Below are 26,555 nucleotides of genomic sequence, written 5' to 3' on the forward strand. Positions count from 1 at the left end.
ACATGGAGAAACTCAAGTCATTGTCCTGTTTGACCAGTCTTGAGGTACATTTATTTATTTATTGTTTACTTATTGGCATTTGATTACCAGGAATGTTCACTGGGCTGAAGAACCCATTTTCAGTGGAGGCCTGGGGAGAAAAGCTCCAAGTACATGATGCAAACATGAACAATTTTAACAATTTAAATTTCAGTGAAACAGATAGGCAAGCATCATAATTCCTGGTTCCCCTTCACATTGTCGACACTTCAAAATGCCGAATTTCATATGGCCAAGACCATATGATCGACATTTAAAATGCAAACAATGCAAAACCTGCATCTCCATACACTGCGGAAAGGAAAGATTTCCATTCCTGAACTGTAGTGCGATCTCGTATTTGGTATATTTAAGTTACGGGGAGTGTGGGGGGGTGCAGTGTTTAGATAACTGTTTGCTGTTTTTTACTTTTGTATTTCATATGGTCGACATTTCAAGTGTCGATCATATGGTTTTGGCCATATGATAATTCAGCATTTTGAAGTGTCGAACATATAAAGTAGATCCCAATTCCCATACTTATAACAGTTAAATTCAAAATACACATTTATAAAGAACTTTACAATAATTATTGGATCATTCATAAGAAAACGTCATTATAGACTGTTATCATGATCACTTTTTGACATGAGTCTAAGTGATAGAATGGAAGAAGGAGTAGAGTTTGCAGAAAGAGAGTCAAGGAATTGGAAGAGGTCAGGTCTTGAAGGAAGGGGATGTGGAGCAGTTAACAGCTCCAAATGGAAGATATGTATTTGTGCAAAGAATATTTGAAAGTTGCAATGTCTGGGCTAGGTCGGAGAGTTACAGGGAGAGAGTTCCACTTTTTGGCAATAGTGTAGGAGTATAGGAGATGGCCAGCTGTAAGTTTTGGTTTATGAATCTGTAGTAGATGTTGATTTTCAGACCTAAGTGATCTTTTGGGTAGGTAGTTGGTGAAAAGAGAAGAAAGAGCAGGGCGCAGTGAAGGTTTGTATATTATTTTGTGTGCTGTCATTAGTTGAATGTAGGAGAGATAGTGCAGTAATTCTAAACAGTTTAGAGAATGTAAAGCTGCACGGTGGTGGGTGGAGTAGGAGGCATTTGTTGCGAATTAGACAGTTTTATTGTAGCAGGTTTCTAGTTTGGATTTTAGTTTAGAGGGTAGGTTTGTGAATAGTGGAGCCCCATGGGTCAGAGAAGGTAGAAGATACGTGATGGCTAGGGTCTTTTTTGTAGTGGGGGTGAGAAAGTGTTTGTGTCTGTATAGTAAGCACAATTTTTGATGAGAATTTTTGATGTTGTGTTGGACATGAAGATCTAATTTGAGGTGTGTATCTATTATAACACCTAGTAGTTTAGAATGGAAGATTATTTCAATTGGTGTTTTGTTGTGGGAGAGTATAGTGCATTGGTCTTTGTTTAGTGGGGTACGTGACTTAGGAGTAAAAACTAATAGCTTGGTTTTGTTAGGATTGAGAAGCAAGTGATTTTTGTTAAGGCAGTTTTCAATGGAAGACAATACTTGATGAGTAATGATTTGGAGCTTTGGAATGGAATCAGCAGAGCAAATGATTGTAGAATCATCAGCATACTGAATAAGAGAACCATGAGTAACAGATAAGTGAAGCCTATTAATGAAAATGCTGAAAGGTAGGGACCCCAATATGGAACCTTGGGGTACCCCTGTGGGGTTAGGTAGATAGGAAGAGAAGGAGAAGTTCCATTTAACAGCTTGTTGCCTATTTGTTAAAAAGCTTGAGAACCAATTAAGTGATTTGGGGGACAGCCCAGTTAGTGAGAGCTGGCTCTGAAGAAGAGGGTGAGATATGGCACTGAAGGCTTTGGAAAGGTCTAGGAAGATGGATGAGACATATTTACCAGAGTCTCTAGACTTACTGATTGTGTCCATGAAGGAAATGATGGCAGTCTTTGTGCTGTGACCTGGCCTGAACCCATGTTGAGTAGGAGACAGACTTTATTTGTTGATGAGAAAGTCAAGAACTTGAGACTGTTTACAGTTTTTCAAGAATCTTGGAAATAGGGGAGAGAATAGCAATTGGACAATAGCTGGAGAGATTTGTGGGGTCACCACCTTTATGGAGAGGTAGAATAAATGCCAGTTTCCAGGTCTTTGGAACATAGGATTTGAGTATGGATCTATTTATAAGAATGCTAACTTGGTAGGCAATTACCTCTGTGGAAAGTCTTAGAGAGTCTGTAGGGAGATTGTCTGCTGCATTAGAGCCTGGTTTAAGTTTGAGTAAAAGGCGTTTTATGGTTGCAGTGGGGATATGTTTTAAGGAGAAGGATGTTGTGGAGGATATGTAGGCATCAGTAGAATTTTAGTAGGATGGAGAGGGAGAGGTATAGGAGGGGAAAGAAGAATCTAAGGAACTAGTGGCAGAGGAGTTTGAGTTAGTATAGGGCTGGGTAAAGTTGGATGTAATGCTGGATATAGTGTTAATAAAATGGTTGTTGAAGAGAGTGGCTATATATGAATTATTTTTCTTAGGAAATGGAGTGGGTTTGGCCTTAGTACCTGGGTTTAGAAGTGAGGAGGTGCCTGTCCAGAATTTTTTGGGGTCGTTTCTGTTGTTGGACTGGAATTGTAGGTAGTAATCTTTTTTTATCTGTAGTTATTTGTTTTTTTACATCGTTACAGAGTTGTCTGTAATGTTATAGGGTGGTATGATCTTTGTGTTTTTGCCAAAGTTTCCATACTTTATCTCTGTTTTGCATTAGTTGTTTTGTTGAACTTGTTAACCAGGGGTCTGAATTAAATTTTATCCTTTTCATGCGGGGAGGTGCAAGTTTATTTAGGGTTTCAAGGAATAGGTTGTTGAAACAGCTGACAGCTTTGTCTAGGGAGATATTCTTTAGAATATTCCAATGTATTTGTTTTAGTAGGTTGATGAATAGTTGAGGGCCAAAGTTGGTTAGGTTCCTGGAGTGTTTATAATGCTATTCTTTTTGGATGGATGGGGACATTCTGAGGATGAAAGCAGGGAGATGATCGCTTAGAGTATTTGGGATGGTTCCAGCTGAGGAGATTTTGTTTGGGTCGGTGACCAGTATCCAATCTAGGATGAAGCCTTCAGAGTAATATTTGATAAATCTAGTAGGTGTTGTAATTAGCTGGGCAAAATGAAATAAGTTTATATTAGAGGAGGGATGTTTTGAGCAGATATGGGCCCAGTTTATATTTATGTCTCCTAGAATAATGATTTCATGTTTGATACTAGAGATCCAGGCAAGGATGTCCTCAAGGATAGGCATATTATTGCCTGGGGGAATTTAAACAACTATGATGCATATTTTCTTGGAGTTGTTTATTTTTAGAAAGGATATTAGAATTTCTGCAGTGGCAAATTTTGGGATGGAGTTGAAGAAGAGGGTTATGTAATATGATCTAGGGTAGAGGACGACCCCTCCTCTGTTTTTGTGGTGTCTATCAAGTCTAATGGTACTGAAACCTGGGGGAGGAATTCTGAGTTTTTTATGGTTGGTTTGAGACAAGTTTCACTGGCAACAATAATGTCAGGTTGGTAGAGGGCAGTCCAGGCATGACAGCCAGCAATTTTATTACAAATGCTTTGGAATTGAGTGTGATTAGCTATAGGGTTTTGAAGACGGTGGGTTAAATAGATGGTAGCTAAGGTGGGCCCTGGGTTGGGTTGGATATTTCCACTGAGAGGAATTGTAGAGAATCTATGTGTGTGGACTGGGCTTTGTAGTTGTTTTCTCAGCCTACTGATGTGAGTGTAGGAGATGGGAGTGGGTATTGTTACAGGTAGAAGTTTTAGTTTGGAGAAGAGTAGGGGTGCAATGAAAAGAGATTGGATGATATATAGGAGTAGCAGTTTGAGTGTGTTAGAGGAATGGATGTGACAGTTGTAAGTTTAGAGGGCATGGTGGTAGGACTGAATGTACTTAGTTGAGAGGAGTGAAGTACAGGTCAGAGATGAATCAAGACACTTCCACCTTTAGTCCCTGTAGTAGCTGGTCTAAATGTGTGGAAGGCAACTTTGCACTGTCAGAGGGCTCTAGGAGTGCAGTTATTTGTTTAGACTCCTAGCATTGAGCAGTAACACCTTTAGATTTTCTTGGTTTTGATTTGTTCAGAGTACTTTCAGTTTGGCATTGCCTAAAAAAGGCACTGTGGGGGAGAACAATGTTTTAGCTAATTTTCAAAAGACTAGAGGGGAGAGGTGTAGACCATCCCTGGCAATGCTGGCTTTCATGCTGACAAATACTGCACTCTCTTAGAATGACACCAGAAACTAAGCCAATTATTAAAGTCAGTTTTTTGTTTGTATTGTGGCATCATCCTTGGAGAAGTTAAAATGCTGTTCAGTGTTAGGCTTATAGCCTGGGACACATATTCCAAGAGATCAATGATGTCTCTCTTCATATAGTCTAGGGAGGTACATCTCAGGTCATTTACACCTACAAGGACTATGACTCAGTCATACTGGCAGTTGTGGTCCAATGACCTGAGTGTGTGTGTTTTGTGGTGGATCCTGGTCCTTGATAAGCAACAGATTGTGACTTTCTCCTTACTCAGCCTGGTGGGAGGGACATCAGTGTACCTCAGAATGGCGTCTACAATGATCAAAATGTTGGATTTTGTGGTGGCTTGCCTTATGGGCTTAGAAGAAGAGGCTCCATGAGATGTGGCTGTATGTGTTAACATGGGTGTTGTTTTGAAAGGGGCTGCTGACGGTGTTTGTTATGTATACTTCATCTAGGAGGTATTTGGGGTTTAGGACGGTTACAGCTAAGTGCCTCAACATCTGCAGGTGTATGTGTCTGCTTTGAATTGTGTGTGATGGGTTCAGCATGTGTACTACTTGACAACCTGATTGACATTTGGGCTGCTTTTATGCGAGAGCTTTGCAGCCAGTGACATTGTGTAAATGCATCTCTCACATACAATATCAGTTTGTTTGAGAATTAATTGGTTGTCAGTAAACATGAGGCAATTTGTATACTGCCTCAGAATGCCTATATCCACCAAGATGGTAACAGAGATAGTGGGAAAATTGATTTCCATGGCAACAGTTCCATTTTTATTGATTAGACAGTTGGAGTGAGAATATAAAGTAATGTCAACAGCATCTGGTTTGCAACTCTGGTTGCAGTGCTTGTCACTGCTAACTAGTTGTTCTGTGTGCAACTAGGTATTGGTGAAATATCAATGGTTTAAAGTAAAAATGACAGCTTATGGTGTCTGTGGCTATACAGGGAACTGCCAAACATTTGAGGGGAAACTAATAAGTAGAGCTTGATGATTTATGGATTTAAAAAACCTTAGCTGGCGTTGCACGCCATCTTTCTGATACATTTCTCAACCTCCACACAAGGATTGGTCCTAGTGGTGTACTAGATCCGATTTTTAGAATTTAATCTTCAGCGATTTCCTCTTACAGGTATTGTCTCTTATATTTGCTTGTTTTTGCCTCACTTGTATAATGCGAGTCTGCTAAACTGTTAGGCATCAGATTAAGGCAAAGTTGTATATGGTGTTAGCAGTCATCTCTGCGAATGTTGTATCAATGGTCTTAATCAAAGTCTATTCTACTTGTAAACATTCTAAAATACTACATTATGTAAAAATTGATTGTCATATAACATTGCATTCTTAGCTAGCACTCTTTAAGATCTAGATTAGAGTGCTATAGGCATTGTGGTCTCTTGCTTATTTTATTAGTGATAGTAGATTTATCTATTAGTTACTGTCTGCTGCTCTCCTTTGCCTATTTGGATGCTCAAGGCTGAGCTAAGCTCTGAAACCAGTTTAAGTTGTTTATTTGGTTTTTCATCTGCTGACCACTCTCGCTCATTGTCATAGCTGAGTTGAGGAGAGCAACTAACTATATTGATTAACCTGACTAAAGTACTTAATTGCATGCCATAACGTTATAATTTTGCTTCTACTGTTCTACTTTTTCCACTGTACCACAAGGTCTAGACTACTGTTTACATCATTGCTATGCCTTTGTTTCTACATTTAACTGCAACTGGATTACCGAAAGCCAGTGCTTAATTTCTGAACCTAGAGACTGCAACAGTGTCACTAACTGGTTAAAAATGTTTGCTGAAAACTTCTAGTGATGTTATACTGACTTCAGCTTTTCTTCTATCCCAGTTAATTCAACTCTTATTTCTTAATATAATCCACTCAACTCCTAGCTACTTATCCTTCTATCCCCTACCCACGGTACTCTGAGCAGTATCATTCTCTCACCCCTCCTTATAACCCACTGCCTTTCTAATCCCAGTATCCTTAGTACTTCTTTGTGGCTCTTTTTCTCTCCAGAACTAACAACTCTTTCGCTCTATCCCTACTCTCATAGTCTTCCTCATCCCTATCGTCTTTCTGTCTCTTGCTGATATCATATAGCTTTTCCTTTCATAGTTTTATTGCCCTTATCTAATTAGCTTCATTATCCTTTTATCCTATGCTGTAAATCTGACTCAGTGCACAGAGCAGAACTCCCTACAGTCAGTCAAAAGCAACAAATATCCAACTAAAACTGGTTTCCTCAACAACAATACTCCATCATTTTAAAAGTATGTTCAAAACCTGTAATGCTTTTCCTGCACATAATCTCATTTGTGAACGGCCAGTAGCACACCACTGTACCAAATCCCCTTGCTACATTCCTGGCCATATTTAATTTTAATTTTATAGACACACTCTATCTGCCAGCAGTTTCTTCTCCTTGCAGCTATTATGACCCCAGTGATTGATTGTTTATTTTTATTCAGGTTCCAGTAATCTGGTCTGGTCCAGTCAAAAAATAATAAATTATAATAAATAAATAAAATATTTAGGTATATATTCCAAAGTTAGTAGCAAATCAAAAAGTGCTTACTGAAGAGAAGAATTAGCTTGTCAAAAATGATGAAAAGAGGGAGTCACCTGAGTGGCTACTGCCTGACTACTAGTAGCATTGGTCACAACACAGCTTCTCTCTGCTGGGATACAATGCTCCTTTGCTTCTACTCTCACCAGAAGCAGAATAGTAGCACCAATCCCAAGATGGGAAGCAGGTCACAGACTGTTTGGTGATCCACAATGTTGTCCCAGATAATGAAGGGTCTGTAGGCTTGTTGTAGCCTTTTCCGGTACGAAGGTCAAGCACAGACACTCATTTCCCAGCCAGAAACAGTCAGGAATCAATGCACTCTGCTCCTTCTCTCACCAGGAGCAAAATATAAGCACAAATTCCAAGCTGGGACATATGAAGCAGTTATTAGACTTTCCGGTGATCATCAGTCCCCAGGAAATAATGCCCATATGCTCCTCTTCTCACTAGGAGCAAACAGTAGCACTAATCCCAAGATGATGACTAGGAGGCAGAATGTGGGCTCTCCAATAATTGGTGGTCTTGGAGCAGATGTTGCAGATTTTAAAGGTCTTCTTTCGGCTTTTCCCGGTTAGTGGTGACCACAGTGGAACTCTGGTCTGCTAATGACTGGCAGTGGATTTTTACAGTGCCAAGTTGCCAGCCAGACGCCCACGCACCTACCTGCATGTCTTTTTAAAGTTCACTCGACCGTGGGGAGGACATGCAGACTCCACACAGAAGGCGCTCCAGCTGAGAATTGAATAGGAGAACCTCTTGCTGTGAGGTGACAACGCTAACCTCTGCACCACCGTGGCCATTCATGTTGCAGATTTTAAAGGTAAGATGGAAAAATGGGTTAATATCCTAACAGCAGTAATGTGCACTAAGCAGTTAGATATGAAACAGGGGTTAACTTAAGCTTTAGCCATCTAAGTGGAGAGCCACTCATTTTAAAACAGAAAGATAGATTGGAAGGGGGTGGGCACTTTGTAGTCTGGTTCTATGGAATAGTGTGGGATGGTCAATAGATTTAAAACAATTGAAGGAGAGTGATTTCACAAAATGATACTTTTGTGCTTACTTACAATAGCCAGTGAAAGAGGAGAGGGAAGGACATATGTGTTCAAATTAATATAAGGGGCAGGCAACTAGAAAGACAGTTGAGTTTAAAAATACATCAGCACCAAGGTGGGAAGGTGAGGAAAAACTTAGTTTCTGTGTACCCAGTAGTGGTTTCAAGGTATGATATAAAAGTTTCTATTTCAGTCTCTTTACCTTCCCAGAGGATTAATATATAATCAATGAATCAAAAATATGCTAATACCTTCTTAAAAAGTTCGCTCTTGAATACAAACCTTTCCTCCCAGACTGCTAAGACCACATTTGCATACAATGGGGGCACAAACAGCCCCAATAGCTACACCAGCAGTCTGATGGAAGTATTCATCTTCTAAAAATATAAAATTGATTTTTAAAACATATTCAAGAAGTAGATTCAACACTTTAATATCAAGACTTGAAAAATCAGACCAAGTTTTCAAAACATATGAGAAACACTCCATCCCTTCATCATGTGGTATTACTGAAAACAAATTAACCACATCTATAGTCACAAAAACAAAGCACCCATCAAAAGGTATAATTCTCAGGCTGCTTAAAAGGTTTCAGGAATCACATAAAATGTATTCCCTGTCTTTCAAAAGCTTTTTGCACTGATTGTCAATAAAAATAGCAAATTGTTTGTTTTTGAACCATTTACCGTTACTATAGGTCTCATAAATGGGTCCAAGATGCTTTTATATATTTTATCCAAAAATGTAATATCACTTGGGTCTACGTTAGTGCATTAACTTCCCAAAATGTTGATGTTCATAACACTGAATGCAAATAATTGCAAGAACAGAATGTCAAACTGCAAGATGTCTGAACATAATTGCATTGCACAGTGCAAGTAGGTACTTGTGTGAGATTGCTGTATAGCAGGAATTGGGGTTTTGCCTATTCTCAGCTGTGGTGTGATCTAGGAGTTGGCATATATAATTAGCAGTGTGGTGGGGGTTCAGGGGGGCTTGCTCCCATGCAAAAAACATCTGTTTACAATGTTATGTTCATTTAACTTCTGGTTCACAGTTCTGTTCTTTCAGTTATTTGGGCTTGATGTTATGAGCTCAACTTTTTGGGACATCAATGTTCTAAGATAGACCTGAGGTTACCTATACCAATTTTTATAAATTCAGCTATAATATGTTCCATTGCCTTGGACATAATACCAGTGAGACTAATAAGCCTGTAAATCCCACGGTCAGTACAGAGTCCACCTTTATGCAAAGGCACCACAACTGTAATTCTTCACACCTCATGGACATAACCAGTGGAGAGACTCAGAATGAAAAGTTGATGGAGGGGTTTTGTTAGGAGGGATTTTATGTTTCTCAGCAGACATCCAGGAATACTGTCAGGACCCATGGAAGTAATGTCTTTAATTTTGGAAAGTGCCAAAAGGATTTTGATATGACCAAAGGTCTCAGCTGTGTATCACTTACCTCATCTGTTGCCTTGTTCCAGTCCATTGTAAAGCACAGTATTAGAAAGAGCACAGACTGACAAACTACACAGATAAACAAGCCTGTCCACAGACCTGTTGAAAGAAAATCACAAAAATTGTAATTGAATTATTTAAGGAATTTCCACTAAAATTTAATTACTTGAGCTAATACCATTTCTGTTTCACTTAATTGTTCTCTAGATTTGCAAACACAGTTTTTTTATGTAATCAGCATTATTTACACCCATCATTAAAACAACAAACACAGTCAATGATTAAGGCCACATTCGCAATGCATCATTTGAATACATTCATACACAATATTTCCATTTTATGTATTTAACATTCCCACTACATATTTATCAATTTCTCATCAAGAACTGATAAATCACCCTGATGACCTTTTCTTTGGAATGATGTACTGGGGAGGAGGTCATATTGCACATTATTACAATTCCACTACTTATAAATTGATACCATGACATTTGGTTATTAAAAAAGAGTCATCTTGTTTCAGCTAACTCCAAGACTATTTCTCCAAGTTTTCTAACTTAGGGGGCGCTTCCAATTTCCAGTTTTTATTTATCACTTTTTAAGCTATATTATATTAATGAAATTACAGATCTCCAAAATCTCCCAACAATCCAATACTTGGTATAATAAAATGTGCATCCTAAATACCTCATTTAATAGAGTTTCAAGTTCCTTTTTAAATGTTTCCATCCTGGGGCAGGCCCAGAACACATGCACCCAATGTCCACTATCATTAGTCCTACAACTCCAGCAACTAGCATCTATGTTTGAATTTTTTTTCTGAACCATCATCATAGCATTAAAGTATCAATGCAATTCCATATGCAGAATCTGCACAACTTCATGGAGTATCTTGATACCCTGCATATGACAAACCACTGTTCTTTCAACCATCGAAAGTCCAACAACTTAGTCCATCTATCTTTCAATGTATCCATCAATAGAAGTTTAAAATCAAATAGTGTCTTACAGTAAACTCTCAGTTAACCGGCACACATGGGGATTGGTAGATGCCAGATAACTGTAGCTTCTGGTTGCTTTAGAGTTACTATTAAAAATAGGCCTATATACTGTATTATTGGCCATCTAACTATGACCTATATAATACTGTATCCTATACTACTTTTTTTGGCTGACTTGTTCTCAGGTTGGGAAGAGAGGGAATTTATTCCTAGCTTCCTTTTTAAAATGCTAAAAATGTAAGGTATGTTTTTGTGGGGGGAAAACAAAGTGCAACACATGAAAATTATACTGCATTTCTTTGATATTTTTTTGCCGGTTGCTTGAGAGTTCTGGTTGCTTGAGTTCCAGTTAACTGAGAGTTTACTGTATATGCTTAACCCAAAACTCTCTTCAATAATATCTGCATTCCTCTAGTGTTTTTATTATCTAGTCAACCAATCCAGGCATAGTCATATTATAGGTTCATAGAAGGTTACTAGGCTAATGGCCCTAGGGTCTTTACAAGCCTAGCTGTGTAAAAACCCATGTACTCTAATTGGTCATAGTTAGATTGCCAATGGTAGCAGAGTGATTCTATGATCAGCACCAACTACCCCTGTCCATGAGGGACATAGGTGCCACCTCTGGGGTGAACTTACGGTCAACCATCCAATTGTCAATGTTGCACTTAAATAGGGTCATTCAGGACCTCTGCTTCATGTTAAATGGGAGTTTATTCCAGAGGAGTGGCAATCTCTGGGAGATATATTTGTCTCTCCAACATGTTCTGTTAAAGTCACAGGCTAGGTTGAGATCCCTGGAGTGAGTGACTCTTGTCTCATTTAATTTGCAGATGTGCAGCATTTCCATTAGGGCACAGTCAGAGACTGCTCTGTAGGCCAGGCAAAGGTCACCTTTCAGCAGCCTGTATGATACAGAGTACCATAACAGGGCTTTCAGTCTTTTCATGTAAGTGGCTTTTTGGAGGCCCTGGATTCTCTTGGGTAGAAATCTCTGTGGTCTCCAGTTGCTGCAGCTGTCTGGTGAGATACATACAGAAGGGAGCATTGTACTCCATTAGTTGTCTGATAAGGGTCGGGTACAGCGGGGTTATAACCTCCTTCTTCTTGGATGCTATGCCCTTATTTATGAGATGCGCAATATAAAAGGCTTTCCTTACCACTATAGATACATGATGATCAAAGTTTAGATTGTTATCAACCTGTGTTCCCAAGTCTCACACCATGGGTTTGAGCTTAGAGGGGTGCTATCTATATCATAATTAGCAGGGGCTACTTCTTTGCCAAAGGGGATAATGACACATTTTTTTGCATTTAGTTTTAGTCCATGACTTTGGCACCAATCATTTGCCCCTTCTGTAATATGCTTACACTGTTGGGGGATTCAGTGATTGTGCCCAGTTTGAAGTCATCTGCAAACCCAGTAAGCCACAGTCCATCTACTTTCACCTGGACCTCAGAGAAATAGATTCCAAACAGTAGAGGCTCAGCACAGATCCAGTGGTACCCCACTGGTAACTGGTCTACTGGTACAGGTGGACTCCCTAACTTTGACAGTGTGCATTCTGTTGGTGAGCCAGTTGGCTACCCATCTAGTGATGTATGGGTTAATCCTGAGCTGGGAAAGCTTCTTAATCCATGAGTGGGGAGAAGTCCACCAGGTTTAATCATAGGATCATATGAGGTTAGTAGGCTATTGGCCCTGTAGCCCTTATAAGCCTAGTGAAGAGTTTAGCCCATGTTTAGACAAATCAGCACCCGATGCCCCTGTCCAGCAGGGACATGAGTTGAATCCCAGGAGTATATTTTCTGATCTACTCTTGGTTAAACCAAACTGGGTTGGGTCAAGAGTTTGAAGGTCCCCTGTATTGCTGTTGATAAGGTCCATGATGATTCTTTCCATGGCCTTGCAGATAATGCTGGTTAGGCTTATGGATCGATAGTTTCTTGGGTTGCTTGACAGACCCCCTTTGTACAAGGGGATTACTGTTGGTGTTTTCCACTCTGCTGGAAAAAAGTCACTGCTCAGGCTAAGGTTAAAGAGAGTGTCAAGTGGTTCTGCTAGGTCTTGTTTTAGATTGTTTAATAAGTAACCTGGGATGTTACCTGGTCCCATAGATGCCATGCTTTTGGCCTTGGACAGTGCTTGTATGACCTGCTCTTTAGAGATATTTGGTAGAGGAATGGTGTCAGGAATGCTTTGAGGTATGGCTGGTGTGGATAGGGGGATAAAGTTATTGCCATATCTGTCAGCTAGCAGGTTGGCAATTTCCTCCGGTTCAGTGTGAGTGGTACCATGGCATCCACTATAAGTTCAGCACATAGCTGGGTATTCTCTTTAGGTTTTGGATGTAGCTAAAGAATACCTTACGGTTGTCTTTAGCTAGGGAAGCTAATTTAGTCTCATAACTAGCATTAAAGGATTTTATAACATACCTGATTCAAGCTGTGGAGGGTATTCTTCCTCTGTTGAGTAAGTTCCCTCTTATTCTTAGATATCAGTTTGCTTCTTTTGTTATATAACTTTTTTATCCTTGCTTGTTTAAGTGGCTATATAGGGCATTTCTGTACTCTTCTGCATAGGAGTCATTGTTGGCTGTGTTAGCAGGGGCTTTGAAATTTTTTATACCATTGCTTAGTAGGCTATAGTATGCTTGGAGACATTTTTTCATTTTTTTGCTTCTGTGGGGATGTCAGGTCTGATCTTTACTTCAAACAAGACTGGTTTATGGTCTGACTTTACCAGGGAGGGCAACACATAGGGGTTAGTGCTATGACCCCCCATGTTGATGTGCACTAGGTCTAGGACATTTGAGCCCCTTGTGGGGGTGCAGAGTAACTGGTCTAGGACATCTGAATTAAAAAAAATCCAGGAACCTCAGAGTGATCATGTTTGTTATTGTGTATACCCAACTGATGAAAGGATAGTTGAAATCTCTCATGACCCAAGTGTTTGGCTGTATATTGAGCAATACTAGCAAGTCCAGGTTGGAGTGTACTTCTCCTGGTTCATGGTGGGGGACCTGTAGCTAGCAATGATGTGGTAGGGTATTTTGCCTATAGTTATTTGGACCTGGAGTAGCTCAAGAGAGTTCTACTGTTTTACCAGTCTCGGGGTGTATTTGGATTTAATGAAGATGGATACACCTCCATCTTTGGTTCTTTCACGCTTGTTTTGAGGTCTGAAAGTATGAAAGGCACTGTAGCCCTGTACAGCTGGGGTAATCTCTGCAGCCTTGAACCAAGTCTCAGTAACTGCACAGACATCAGCATCTTCCAAGGTGAGGAGTGCTTCCAGGGAGTGCAGTTTACTGTTTAGGCTTCTAGGATTAAGCAGCATGACTTTGAGTTTGTCTCTAGTGGATTTATTTACATCAGAAATTTTGTTGTTTTGACATTGCATAAAAAAGGCACTATGGGGGAGGCCATTGTCTTTGCCAATATCCAAAAGCCTTCAGAAGACAGGTGAAGGCCATCTCTGGCAAAGCAGCGTGGTCTGTCAACCATGTCTTCCCAGGCTGTCAGATACTGGATCCCCCTGGAGTGACAACAGAAGCTAACCCAATTACTAAAATCAATAATTTTCTGTCTGTATTGTGGCATCATCCTAGGTGAAGATAGAATGCTGCTTAGGGCTAGGGACATACCTGCCTAGGACACACAGTCACAGAGTTCAGTCATGTCTCTCTTCATACAGTCTAGACAGCTATGTCTCAAGTCATTCACTCTAACATGTACTATGACACATTCATAACGGTAACTGTTGCTGAGTGTGTGATTTTTATGGATCCTGGCACCTGACAGTCAGTTGACCGTGACCTTCTCTTTGTCCAACCTGGTGAGGGGGATATCTGTGTGTCTCACTATTCTATTGAGTAGCCTATGACGAGGACATTAGGTTTTGAGGTGTTTTGCCTCAGGGGCTTAACTGTTGATACACTATGTGTGTTGTTATGTGTAGTGGTGGATTCTGCTTGTGTACCACCATGTGTAGGTTGTTTGTTCTTGGGACATTTATGGGCTTTTTGTAGGTTCTTAGTGAGTACTTCTGGGTATGTGGGTTTATGTGTCTTGACCTTATCTTGTGTGAGTGGAGAGGTGTGTGTGCTGACAAAATGTTTAATCTATTGTTTATTGTTACATGAGAGGACTGATTCTAGTTTCATGGTATAATTACATCTCTCGCATACTGTATTTGTTTGCTTTAGGAGCAAGTGGTAGTCAGTATACATGAGGCAATTGTTACATTGTCTCAGGATGTCCATGTCAATCAGGCTAGCAGAAGAAATGCTGGGAAACTGTCGACAGTAGCAGATACTTCTTAAGTACTAATCTCTGAGAAGGCAGATTAGATCAGCTACTGCTCTGGGAATAACAAGGGGACTTATTCTATAGAAGATCTCTCCTGTAATTTAACCGTCTTCTAACTTCTCTCTGTAAACTCTGAAATTTAGTTCTATCCCTCCATTTTAAACAAAAACAAAAATTAAGCTGGGAGTTATTATTCCCTAGTCACTCTTCAACTGGTACCTGCAACTTAAACTAGTTTTCCTCTCCATTTACCTCCAAAATGTTTTCCCAGTGCTTATCTTTTCTTCTGTGCTAACCAGTTGTTAAAGATTTTATTTATAAACCACTTCCTAATGTGTTGCTCCACACATCTAATTATGTAGAGACCCACTGAATGTTTTGCTAGCTTATACCAGGCCTCAGCCACAAAGAAGCACCTCATACCACTCCTTTAAAACTTCTTTTAACATCACTTTCCAACATGAACTACATGGACCAGCTATGCACAGATGGTATATTCCCATCTGAATAGCCTGAAATGAAAATCAAGATCTGGAATTCCTAATCCTCTCATTTGTTTTGGAAATAAGTATATATCCCTACATTCTCTACAATGTTCCCCAACCCAAACCGACTGCACTAATTTTATAAGCAACTTATAACATTCTTAGGGGGATGACACAGAAATGCCTGCCTCATATTCAAAAAAGATGTAAAAAAAGACAGTAAATTCCCTGATTCAGCTCTAAATTTAACACTTTTAATTCATGAACACATTTTCATAATTTCCTCTTTAATTCATCATTGGGGTTGGGGGGTTGGTATATTAGTTAAGTTGTTTACCTCAAAGACACAAGGTACATGGTTTGATTTTCACTTTTGAAAGGAAATTGACTAGTCTTAAAATGGCCTGCAAGGGCAGCTAGCCTAATATTTACCTGTGAACCTATGAACCTATGAAAATCCACTGATTTTCTGGAGTATCTGGCAACCATATCCATAAGTATTTCAATATTCTTACCAGCTAAGGAAATCCATAACTTACTTATAATTCCCTAGATGCTAACACATTTACTGCAATATCTTTACTTTTTGTTTTATTAATTTTATAACCCGAAATTTTACTACATATATCCAGTATAATAAAATTTTCTTTCCAGTCTTTTCACTGATCTACTAAATATAATGTCTCACTCCCACTTTGTTGAGGCACTTTCATCTGAGTAACTTTTCATAGAGTTTTTAACATTGTGGTATGTTTCACTATACTTGAATTGTCTGAGCAGTTAGTGCACTTTTGGGATTTCTTTTCCCTTTTATCAACTGTAGTATAGCCGTGGCAGGGGGTATATTTATAAGTTGGCCGGGGTGGAAAAGGGCTTTTCGCTCACAAAAAAAATGTGTTTTATTTTGTTTTTGGAGTTATGCTTTTTGATATTGAAAACTCAGTAATGCATAACTCATAACAGTCTAACTCGACCAGATGTGGGAAAATTATTATTAATACATAACTTGAAAACAATGACATCTTAGTTTGAAGACTTCTCCATATGTAATTCTGCAACTCCATTTACCTAATACAAACTGTCAATGTCTCCGGATAGATTGCAAAAATATAGTGGCAAAAGTGGGCATCATTGACAGGTGCCTCTTTTAAGGATTTAAAGGATTCTCAAAGAGAAACAACAATTTAAATCTTTACAGACCCTCTTATGAATCTCTTCCAATAATTTTGTTAATGCATGTGGAAATCCCTTCTCTCTAGAACTTCAAATAAAAACAGCCACTTCATTAAACCTAATGCCTTTTCTGCATCTACGTTTAAAATTAATACTGCTTTCTTCTTCAGTTCATCTGTACATCTATAAATATAAATGTTTTAAGAATGTTATTGTATGTCTACTGTACCCTACAAACTAGCACAGATCTATGGGTATCAGTCCTATGACAACCTTACCTAACACAGTCATGAATGTCTTACAAAACCTAGTTGGTAGGGGGACAGCAGCACAGGGTCCTTTCACTCCTTAAATATCATTGAAATAACTGTTTTTTTTCCAAGCCAGGGGTCCACTGCTTCATACAGCATTCTGTTCATTAACTGCTCCCAGTTATGCAGTGTATTCTTTTTCCTCAATTTACACACCTCTGTTGGAATCCTATCAGATTTACTGACAGCTTGGACTTCAAGTACCAGCTAAAGCTATTCCACTGTAACGTTTTTATCAGACTAGCCACTTACACTTAATCCAGTTTAGGAAGATCTGTTTAGTTCAAGAATTCTTTGGCTTTTAATATATTACCAACATTTTGTAATTCAGATTGCTATAACTTCATATATCACTGGAAAATCTCCAAACTTATACCTAGATTTAATTTCCCAGGACTGCTTATCTGTTACCATGGAGACATTTTTCTCTGCATTCCAGTCTTAATTTGAGCACTAACAATTTCAAAGCTTTTGGAGACCCATGAAAATTCATCCCTCTAAAAACTATCTTCTAAAAATGCATTATTCACTAAAACATTTACTTAATTCTTGCTTCACCTTATCAACATTAAACAATTCATCTCCCTTATGAGTAACCATGTTTGACCTCAGCCACCACCTTTATATACTTTTCAGTTTCCTTTCTTCTAAGATATTTTGTTCAGCTTTCTGTATACTATAACCTTAATCTCCCTCTTTAATTCCCTCCATCAATGAACAGATAACAATACCTGAGAATTTATCTTCTCTTCTCATAGTTCAATCTACCACTTTTTAAATGACCCCCCCCCCCCCAAGAAAGCAATTTGGGATCCTTCACACTTTCAATGCCTTTCAAAATTCTCCACAAAAGTCATCCTTTAGCTCAAGAACAACTGAGCCATGGTCAGACCAAATCAGTGGTCTTAAGTATTACTTCCCAACCACATACAAATGTTTCTTGGTGATACAAAATTCTGTCTAATTTTGACCAGGCTAAATATCTTAGAGAATAATCACTGTGATTGAGAAAGACTTACTGCACTGTGAAAGTGTCTACTTGAATGTTTTTCATGGTGTGGTCAGCCCAAGCGCTTCAGAGACCACTCTCCTGCTACAGCAGTATGCAAGCAGCATCCATAGTAAAGACAGTGGTCTTGTTGGTGATTTTGTATACCAGTGCAGCAGTTTAAGGACCTGACTAAAGAAAATTAGCCATGTGATCTCCCATGGAAGGGGCACCAGTACTAGAGCAGCACAGCATACTGTTTCAGAGATTCCATCTACCACGTTATTTTGGTTGTAAGGTAGAAAAAGTATACACTCTCTTTTCAGAGCATATACCTCTTCAACCTTATGCATGTATTAGGTCTCATACTGCAACTCATGGTAGGTATCACAAAGCCATCTGTGTCTGTATATGTGTGTGCACATGACTGTGGGGTGTTTGTGTGTGAGTGTGTGCATATGTGCAAGTGAGTGTGAGCATGCATGTAGGTGTGTGAGTGCGTGTGTGTGTGTGTGTGTGTGTGTGTGTGTGTGTGTGTGTGTGTGTGTGTGTGTGTGTGTGCATGCCTGTTTCTGTTTATAGAGGCATGATTTTGCAACTTGGATATGTGTGTGTGTGTGTGTGTGTGTGTGTATGTGTGTGTGTGTGTATCTATGTGTGTGTGCATGTGTGTTTGTGTGTGTCTAAGTTTGTGAGTGTCAGTGTGTATCACTGGGCATGGGTCTCTGTAAGTGTATATTTGTGAGAAAGCATGTGTTTGCGTGTAGGTGTGGGTGGATACACTAGACAATCTCGACGTACTGAAATGTCGAAATTCAGTACGTCGAGACCGAATAGTGGAAAGTGCAGTTTAACCGAAACTACACTATGCCGAATCCGCCGCTATCGTGGTGTCATGTTCGTGACGTGTTGTGCGGTTTGTGGAATTATCTGGGGTGTCAGATAAGTGTTGTGTGTTTGAGGATAATGGGTAGGGAGTTTAGTGTGTGTGAGTGTGTGCGGTGGTGTTTGTTGTTTGTGTGTTTAGTGCAACCTCGGAGTTAGAATATATAAGCAGGGGGGTGTGAGGGGGCAGGGGGGCTTGCCCCCTTGCTTATAGGTAGGTTAAGTGTGTTTGTGTGTGTTGTTATGTTTGTTTAGTTAGGTAGGTGTATGTGTGTGTGTGTGATTATGTCCTGGTTTGTGCGTGTGTGTTGTAAATGGTTGCAATTGTAGTGTTTGTTATTGTGGGTTTTCGTGTATGTGGTTTTTCGACTATTCAGTCTCGAAATACTGAAATTCGACATATCAGTATTTCGAGATTGTATAGTGAATCTGTGTGGGTATGTGTGGGCATGCAATGGCAATGCAAGGTTGGGGGAATGTTAGCATGGTCTTGTCTAACAGTGCATTGTTTGACTCAGAGACATGTTAATGAAACACTAATGAGGTGTTTCTCGGTGCATGTTTGCCATGTCTCTGAATCTAAGATTGTCATCATTGTGCTAACTGGTAAAGCTGCATTGCACAGTTAATAGAAATGATGATAATCTTTTTTAATCCTAGAAAATATATGAAACTGTCCATTGTTGTTCATCCTTTAGAAATGTATAAGTATCCAAAAGCCTTTGCAGCATCTTACAATGTACTTCTTTAACACTCATTTCAGTTCCTTATAGACCCTTGTCAACATCTAAATCAGATATTTTCAGGTTCCAAAGTCCAATACACAGTATTATACCCTGTTGAAACACTATTAATCTGAATAATAACTGCTTTTAATTTGGTCTGCTCAACCCTGAATGAAACTTAAACAAAAGTACAGTGACATATACAGTATATCTCCTCCCATTTATCCCTACAAATGTTTACTGTGGGCCCTCCAGTACATCCATCACTTGCATGGAGAAATGTAACAATCACTCTTCTGTTGGCATCTACTTAACTTGCAGTTGCCACAACTTTATAGCTATTTATTGATAACTTAGCTTGTTACATTGAATTCAAATACATTTCCTGCAGTGCTACAATCCCAGGGTTATAAGAGTCACAATTCTTTCCCTTTTTACAGGGTTAGATATACCATTTACATTCCAAGTCAGTAATATTACTGAAAATAACATCATATTTTAAAAACGTAACCCACTTTTTTTATCTCATCAATTAAATTCTATCTATATATGACCCCTTTCACCCTCAGTTTCTACCACCTCTAAATGAACTGAACATTCCACCCATCTTACTGAATTTAATAATCTCATCCATTCAGTCTTGTTTATTATACCAACACATTTCGACAAACACATTTCTAGAGATGCTTAATCCAAAATATCAGTAACAAAATTACAGCAAATCCTCTTTCCAAAATAGTTTCAAAAATATTCCTTCAAGGAGCAAGATACTGCATATAGGTTTAGTCACACAGTACTTTCCCAACATTCAACTATATGTAGCTTGTACCAGAAATCCAAGGGTTGACTTTCTTGCCAGTACTTTTATCATATACTTTCTATGATTAATTACATTTTTGCTTAAACAACAAATTAGTTAAATAAAACAAGGAATTATTTTACAATATTTCTTTAAGTCTAATTAGCTCTTATTATCTACAATATTATAAGAAGCCATGATCACACTGAAGTTATTTCCCCATCAGAGGTTTTGTCATACATAACATTTAACATCAAAACAGTGAAAAATCAGTGAAGAGAGATCTTACTCTTATGCTATAACATGTTTCCCTAGATCTACAGTCAAAATAGTGTTGCTAGATCATAAATAATCCATTTATAATCATTTACTCTTTCTTTATTTCATCTTAAAGTCTTCTTTACTCACTCATCATGTTTTGAAATATTATATCCTTGTTTGTTTTAGGCATTAAATTTAAAGATCATGTGCAATGGTCTATCCCAATTTCTGGCATAAAACTGCTACATATATGCTTCTCCATGCATGGATACCCTCTTCTTTGGGGAAAAAATATATATGCATACATTGCGTGTATACAGTGTGGTAGTTAGATTTTTTGCAATTAACATTTTGCTTTATGAGCCTTTATACCTTATAATTAAACCCAGTTGCCTCTTGTCCAAACAATGAAGTTATTATGTACTGCCACTAAGTTAATTTATTCTAAAACAGCTGTTTGTGGTTGTGCCTTAAGGAAATGGGGAGACATGGTGGTGGGAGGAACAAAATTATCCTGTCTCCTGATGGAAAAGTATGAGAAACAGTTTTACAGATTTCATGGCTCTACAACCTCATCAAGCTTTTGCCTATCAAAATATCCCCTAGTCACTATGTATGTAATCCTGTCATCTGAAATGGTAAAATGCTGTGTCAAAAAGCTCCAGCATACAGAAACAGTCAGCAATAATTTGTGGTTCTAGAAGCAATAGTCACAGGGTTGGGAGTTGTTATTATGGCTAAGGTGTTTATCTCATAGACACAAGGTACAGTGTTTGATTCTCACATTTGAGGAACATTGGTTATGATTAAAATGGCTTATAAGGGCAGCTAGCCTAGTACTTACCTATGGAAAGCATTATTACTTGTAGTTTAGCTTAGTGGTACTCCTTATGACTCATGTGGTGATGGTCTATGGTTTGAGCCCCGGAATAGATTGCTTTGTTTGATTTGGAGGCTGATATATGGTTAAAGTGTTTATTTCACAGACACAAGGTACAGGGTTTGATCCTTTGGGGTTGGGGATTGAAATAACAGTTAAGGTGTTTACTTCACAGACACAAGTTACAGGGTTTGATGTTCACCTTTGAATGGAAATTGGCTAGGTTTAAAATGGCCTGTAAGGGCAGCTAGCCTAATACTTACCTATGAACCATGAAGAGGGCAAGCAGGCTGTACTAAGTCATGGGACTATGGATATGGGACAGGCTAGCTTCTTGTCGTCTCTTTGAATGTTAACCCATTTATGAATCCAACTGCTGACTAGGCAGTACTAGTATTCTAAAGGGATTTGGGGAAGGTGCACGAAACAACTGATACAGAAGCTGCAACATATTTGCTGCTACTAGGATTAATGCAATGAAAGATTTCACAAATAATACTGACCCCTGTGGGAAGCAAATGACTCTCCCCATTACCATTCTGTTACAGTTGGAGTTTGGAATATGAAATCTTAATTAGCCAGTTGGTGCAGCAGAGGAATAATGTAACAACAGACAAGGTGAGAGGTGAATAGAGGCAGTGAAGGAGTCAGCACCGACAGAAAGTTACACATTTAAGGTACAAGAAGCATCACCTTTTCTAATGCTATACTGTTTCAAGGGTCATATTCACGATGTCGAACTTTTATAAGTTTTAACGTCATATAGTCAAAACCATATGTTTGAACTTGTAAAACTTCAAATGTTTCAACAGAGATCTCCGTAAGGGAAACTTTCCCATTCCTGCAATGTAGTGTGATCTCGGAGTTGGTATATTTAAGTAGCGGGTGGTATGGGGGGTGCAGGGGGGGCTTGCCCCCTGCTTACAACCTTCAGGTATTTTTTTTGTATTTTTTTTTATTACGTTTTCGAACTTTTAAAGTTCGAACATATGGTGTCGGTCATATGGTGTTCGAACTTTTAAAAGTTCAACAACGTGATATAGACCCCTGTCTCAATACTACTTGTGAGTGCAGCTAGAAGTAACATGATATAGCATTACCTGTCATCTCTACATACTGCCAATTTCAAGACTTATAAGATGGTTTCACACTGATCGACAGGTCAGTTTCAACTTTCACAATGTGAAAACAGAAACCATAAAAAAGGGATCATTGAAACTGTCAAACTGTCAACTTGGGTAAAATTTGGTTACTGGCTGCAAGTAAAGAAGAAATTTGGAGAGCTTGAGAGAAAATTAACCAGAAAAGGGAAAAGAAAACTCTGGAAGAATTTTGCAGCTGCTCAACAAAAAAAATTGAAGCTTCAGGTTTGGTACAGGAGATGGCTTTCAGTAATTTAGAAGAAAACCTAATTGAATCCACTCAAATGTGCTCAAAATAAATGAAACACTGGGTGAATATATCAAATCAAATAAAGGGCTGGAAAAATAGAAGAAACTTTAACTAGCTGTTCAGATGAACTGATAAAAGTGCAAGTATCAGAGGGAGAAAAGGCTGGCTGAACATGAGACTTGACAATAAGTGCTGTTTAATAAATAAAATACTTAGAAGACACAACACTCAGAGAAAGACAGAGACTTTCGGCAGTACCCAAGAAAATGGAAGGAAGAGATTGCCATAATTCTAAGTACAAATAAGCAACTAGACTTGTCTTTAATAACATGATATGTTACTTGAGAGGGCACACTGTGTGTATGCTCCAAATCTGGTCATGGGAAAGCAGCCAAAGACCTATGATGCAATCACACCAGCAGCAACTGTTGCTCCTGACAAAACTGTGGCAGAAGAGAAAGTGTTAAAATTTGGGACAGCAGTGTTTGTGGAAATGATTATTCACTGTATACCAGGCAGAAGAGGACCACGTTTATCCCAGAAATCAGTGAATGTCAAGGGGTAGGTGTGAGATTCAAGATGATGTACCTAGTTGTCTTCAGAATAGTTTTTCCTGGAGGATCAAAGACAGTTTTGATGTAGAATAGGGTGAGAAGGAAGTAAAACAAGTTTATATATCAAAGAGGACTGACAAGCAGAACAGAACACTGCTTCCTATTCTTCTGATGATAACAAAGCTCATAGAGAGACTTTGCCTGTGAAACCTTTTTCACTATTCTATAGGAAAATACTTGAGAGACAGAAAAAAAACACATGAACTGACTAGAAATATCATGAGTACATTGGGCTTAAATCAGGAAAAAGGCCAGTGACACTGAAATCAGTGAATAAATGGGAGACTAAAAAACACCAAACCTACTGGATATAGGTATAGACACGTGAAATGTGGCTTTACAAGAAAAAGGTTGCTGGGAAAGACTGGAATTTTCAAGTGTGTTTAAACTGGTAGGTGAACTGTAAAGCATAAGCCCCTTTTTATGACATTAATGTTTAGAAAGATACTGAAGGGAATGAAGAAGTAACTTTAAATACAGCAGATTTTGTTCATAAACATATTTATATAAAAAAAAATCACGATGCAACTTGCATGTTATTTTGTAAAGTAGTTGTGCATAGTGTCCTGTCAGGGTGTTTCAAATGTGAGGTGGAGGAATCTTATCAGTGACAGCTGTAGATTTTAAAGAAATCAAAGCAAGCGTTTTTCTTAGTTTTAACATAAACTGCATTTTGTAACAAGATAAAGGCTGGACAGAAGCATGTTAAATTTAATATAATGCTATAATCTTGGACTGCTGAGATGGAAATGGTGTGTAAAAGTGTATTGATCATATTATACTTACAAGTTAGATAAATATTTCCCATTTTAGAGGGATGGATGTCTAGAATAATGTTATTGGTTTAAGCTATAGATTTATTTTAGCAAACAGGCCTGAGAAATAAGACAAAACAATGAAAGGTATGGAAACGTCCAAGGTTCTTGCATTTGCAAAATTATTAGCGTGTTTGCATTAGCAAGTGCTTTTATTGAGATGCAAGAAGTTTGCATGTGCAGACAGTTGGCCATGCAATCTCTGAAGAGTGTGTTCTGAGTGAAATTTACAAAGATTCTTTAATGCATCTGAAAAGTCACTACAGATTTTTCCCCTCATTGCTGACTGCATTTACTTGCAGATGACATCTCTGCAGGTTCAAATAATTAATCTCTAGAGCTCTGATCGCTCTTTGCTGAGAGAAATATGAGCGGTAGTGTGTAACTAACACCTAAAGGTACAGTGGCAAACAGTTCAGTGAGAAATAAATTTGAAACAGTGGGATATGAATAGGTTATATAAATGGTTGCCCACAGCAGCATTAATAATTAAATTCATTTAACAGAACAGTACACCATTTAGATTATTTATTTAAAGGTAGCCAGTATACTTTTTTATGGCTAAAAGTTACTGTTTCCCAGTTTTTCATAGCTGAAAGGGGAATATAGATAAGAAAAGAATAGATAACAGTGTGGCATCATGTGGAGAAAAGAAAAGAATAGAAAGCAATTGGGGTAAGTGGGAACACAGGTTGTAAGATGTGCTTTACTATGGGTAATGTTAATTTTTAGATTAGGCAATGCCTGCAGGTGCAGTTGTCAATTTGGGACAAATGCTCCTATCTACAGGGGTAAATTTCGTTTGCTGACAATGTACATATCTTGCAAGTTTTTTAAGTTAAATAAGGATGAGGGTTCTGAAAATGTATTTAATTTTTGTGTTTTCACTGAAGAAAAAGTCTTAATGTGACATAAGTTCAAATGGAGATGAAAAGAAGTAACTGCATAATAGATCAACTTTCCAAACATTTGGTTGTGCCTTTAAACCAAAAGTTGGAAATACACATTCAAAAGAACTGTCATGTATAATAGGGGGGAGTAGCAGCTTTCTATCATAATGACTACTCTGCCCATATTATCATGGAATATAAATGGCCTTACAGGTATAGCAAAAAGAAAAAAAGTATTGAATTACATTAAGAAATGTAGGATGCAAATAATAATGTTGTAACAGACACATTTGGATATAAATGAGAATGTGAATTGGGACAAAGGATTTAAGGGTGGGCGTTCAGCAGAATATCAGGGGCAAACGAAAAGAGGAGTAGTAATTTTTGATTGATAAAGGACACTAATATTGACAGAAGAGGAGAGAAAAGGTAATAATGGTAGATTTGTGATAGTAAGGGTCTACTGACAGGGCAGGGTAATTATATTGGCATGCATTTATATTCTGCCAAAACCTGCTATTATGGAGCTTAAGAAAGTTTTGGGAGAAATAATCATCTTTCAAAGGGGAATACTATTTATATATGGGGACTAAAACTTGATTTGCAATCAAGAGGATGTGTCAGTGGGACCTAGAAGGAGAAATTATAAAAAAGGGCAGATTTCTGAATAAATATATGAGAACATTTGGTATGGAAGATGTCAATTTGATAGTAGGAACTCAGAATTTACACTTTACTCCCCCAAGGTACAATAACTGAGCCAGACTGGATAGAAGTTGCATTTCACAAGAGCCTATGCATTTAATTGAAGCTTTGATGCATATCAAATTACTATTTCAGATTATGCACTGATAAAAACTAAGATATGAATGTAAAGTAATTAAATAAAAATTAAACGCTAACAATTTTCTACTTACCTGTTAAAAAGAAAAGAATTTAAGAGATGGGTAGTAGAAATGATTTGAGTGCTGTTAGGAAAGACAGACATTTCTTCAGAAGGAATAGCTAGTGAGTTGGGTAAAATGAAAATGGTGATTAAAACAGGGCAAAGGCAAGAGCTTAGGAGATATGACAAAGAAGTAATAGGAATTATTTAGACAAAGGTTAAAGTATTGCAGAATAATGGGAATCTCACACAACAAAAAGAGCATCTGCAGAATGTTAAATGGCGAATTAGGGTGTATTTGGATAATATGTATTTAGAAGGTTGCTGTTAAGCAACTATTTTTAAAGAAAATTATTAATTTAACATATTCACAATATATACACAGAAAAGAAGAATTTCAACATTACATATTGTTATACAATGGTAGGAATATATTGAATCATCAAGACAATCTTATACAGTTAACACATTAAGAGTCTTGGTATTTCAGTAGCAACATTTCATGAATATCCCAACCACTAAAAGTCTTAGTATGATTTATAGATCTTATTCTGATTGTTTCTTTTTCAGTTTTACATATTAGTGCTATTAAATTTAAAAATTCTTTCAACATAGGAGCCAAGACAGCCCAAAACATTTTTTGCTCTTTGGCTTCTACAGTACAGGAAGTGGAACATTTATTAGTATTACAGATCTAGTTAAAGAACAATTATCAGACCATAACC

The 26,555-nt window shown here is 38.1% G+C and overlaps 1 protein-coding gene across 4 annotated transcripts in view; it reads right to left on the reverse strand.

The window, feature by feature from the left end:
• LOC122787538 (multidrug and toxin extrusion protein 1-like) overlaps positions 1 to 26,555 on the reverse strand; it is a 677,270-nt gene that overhangs the window by 44,382 nt on the left and 606,333 nt on the right. For 2 of the 4 annotated variants that reach the window (XM_044054307.1, XM_044054306.1), the window contains exon 15: positions 9,419 to 9,513. The exons of the other annotated variants lie outside the window; for them this stretch is intronic. In XM_044054307.1, coding sequence (XP_043910242.1) covers positions 9,419 to 9,513 — 95 coding nt within the window. The remainder of the gene's footprint in view (positions 1 to 9,418; positions 9,514 to 26,555) is intronic. 4 annotated transcript variants of the gene reach the window in all.

This window comes from Protopterus annectens, chromosome 13.part0 (genome assembly GCF_019279795.1).
Source record: "Protopterus annectens isolate FY-2018-M chromosome 13.part0, PAN1.0, whole genome shotgun sequence".
In the NCBI taxonomy this organism is placed as follows: Eukaryota; Metazoa; Chordata; order Ceratodontiformes; family Protopteridae; genus Protopterus; species Protopterus annectens.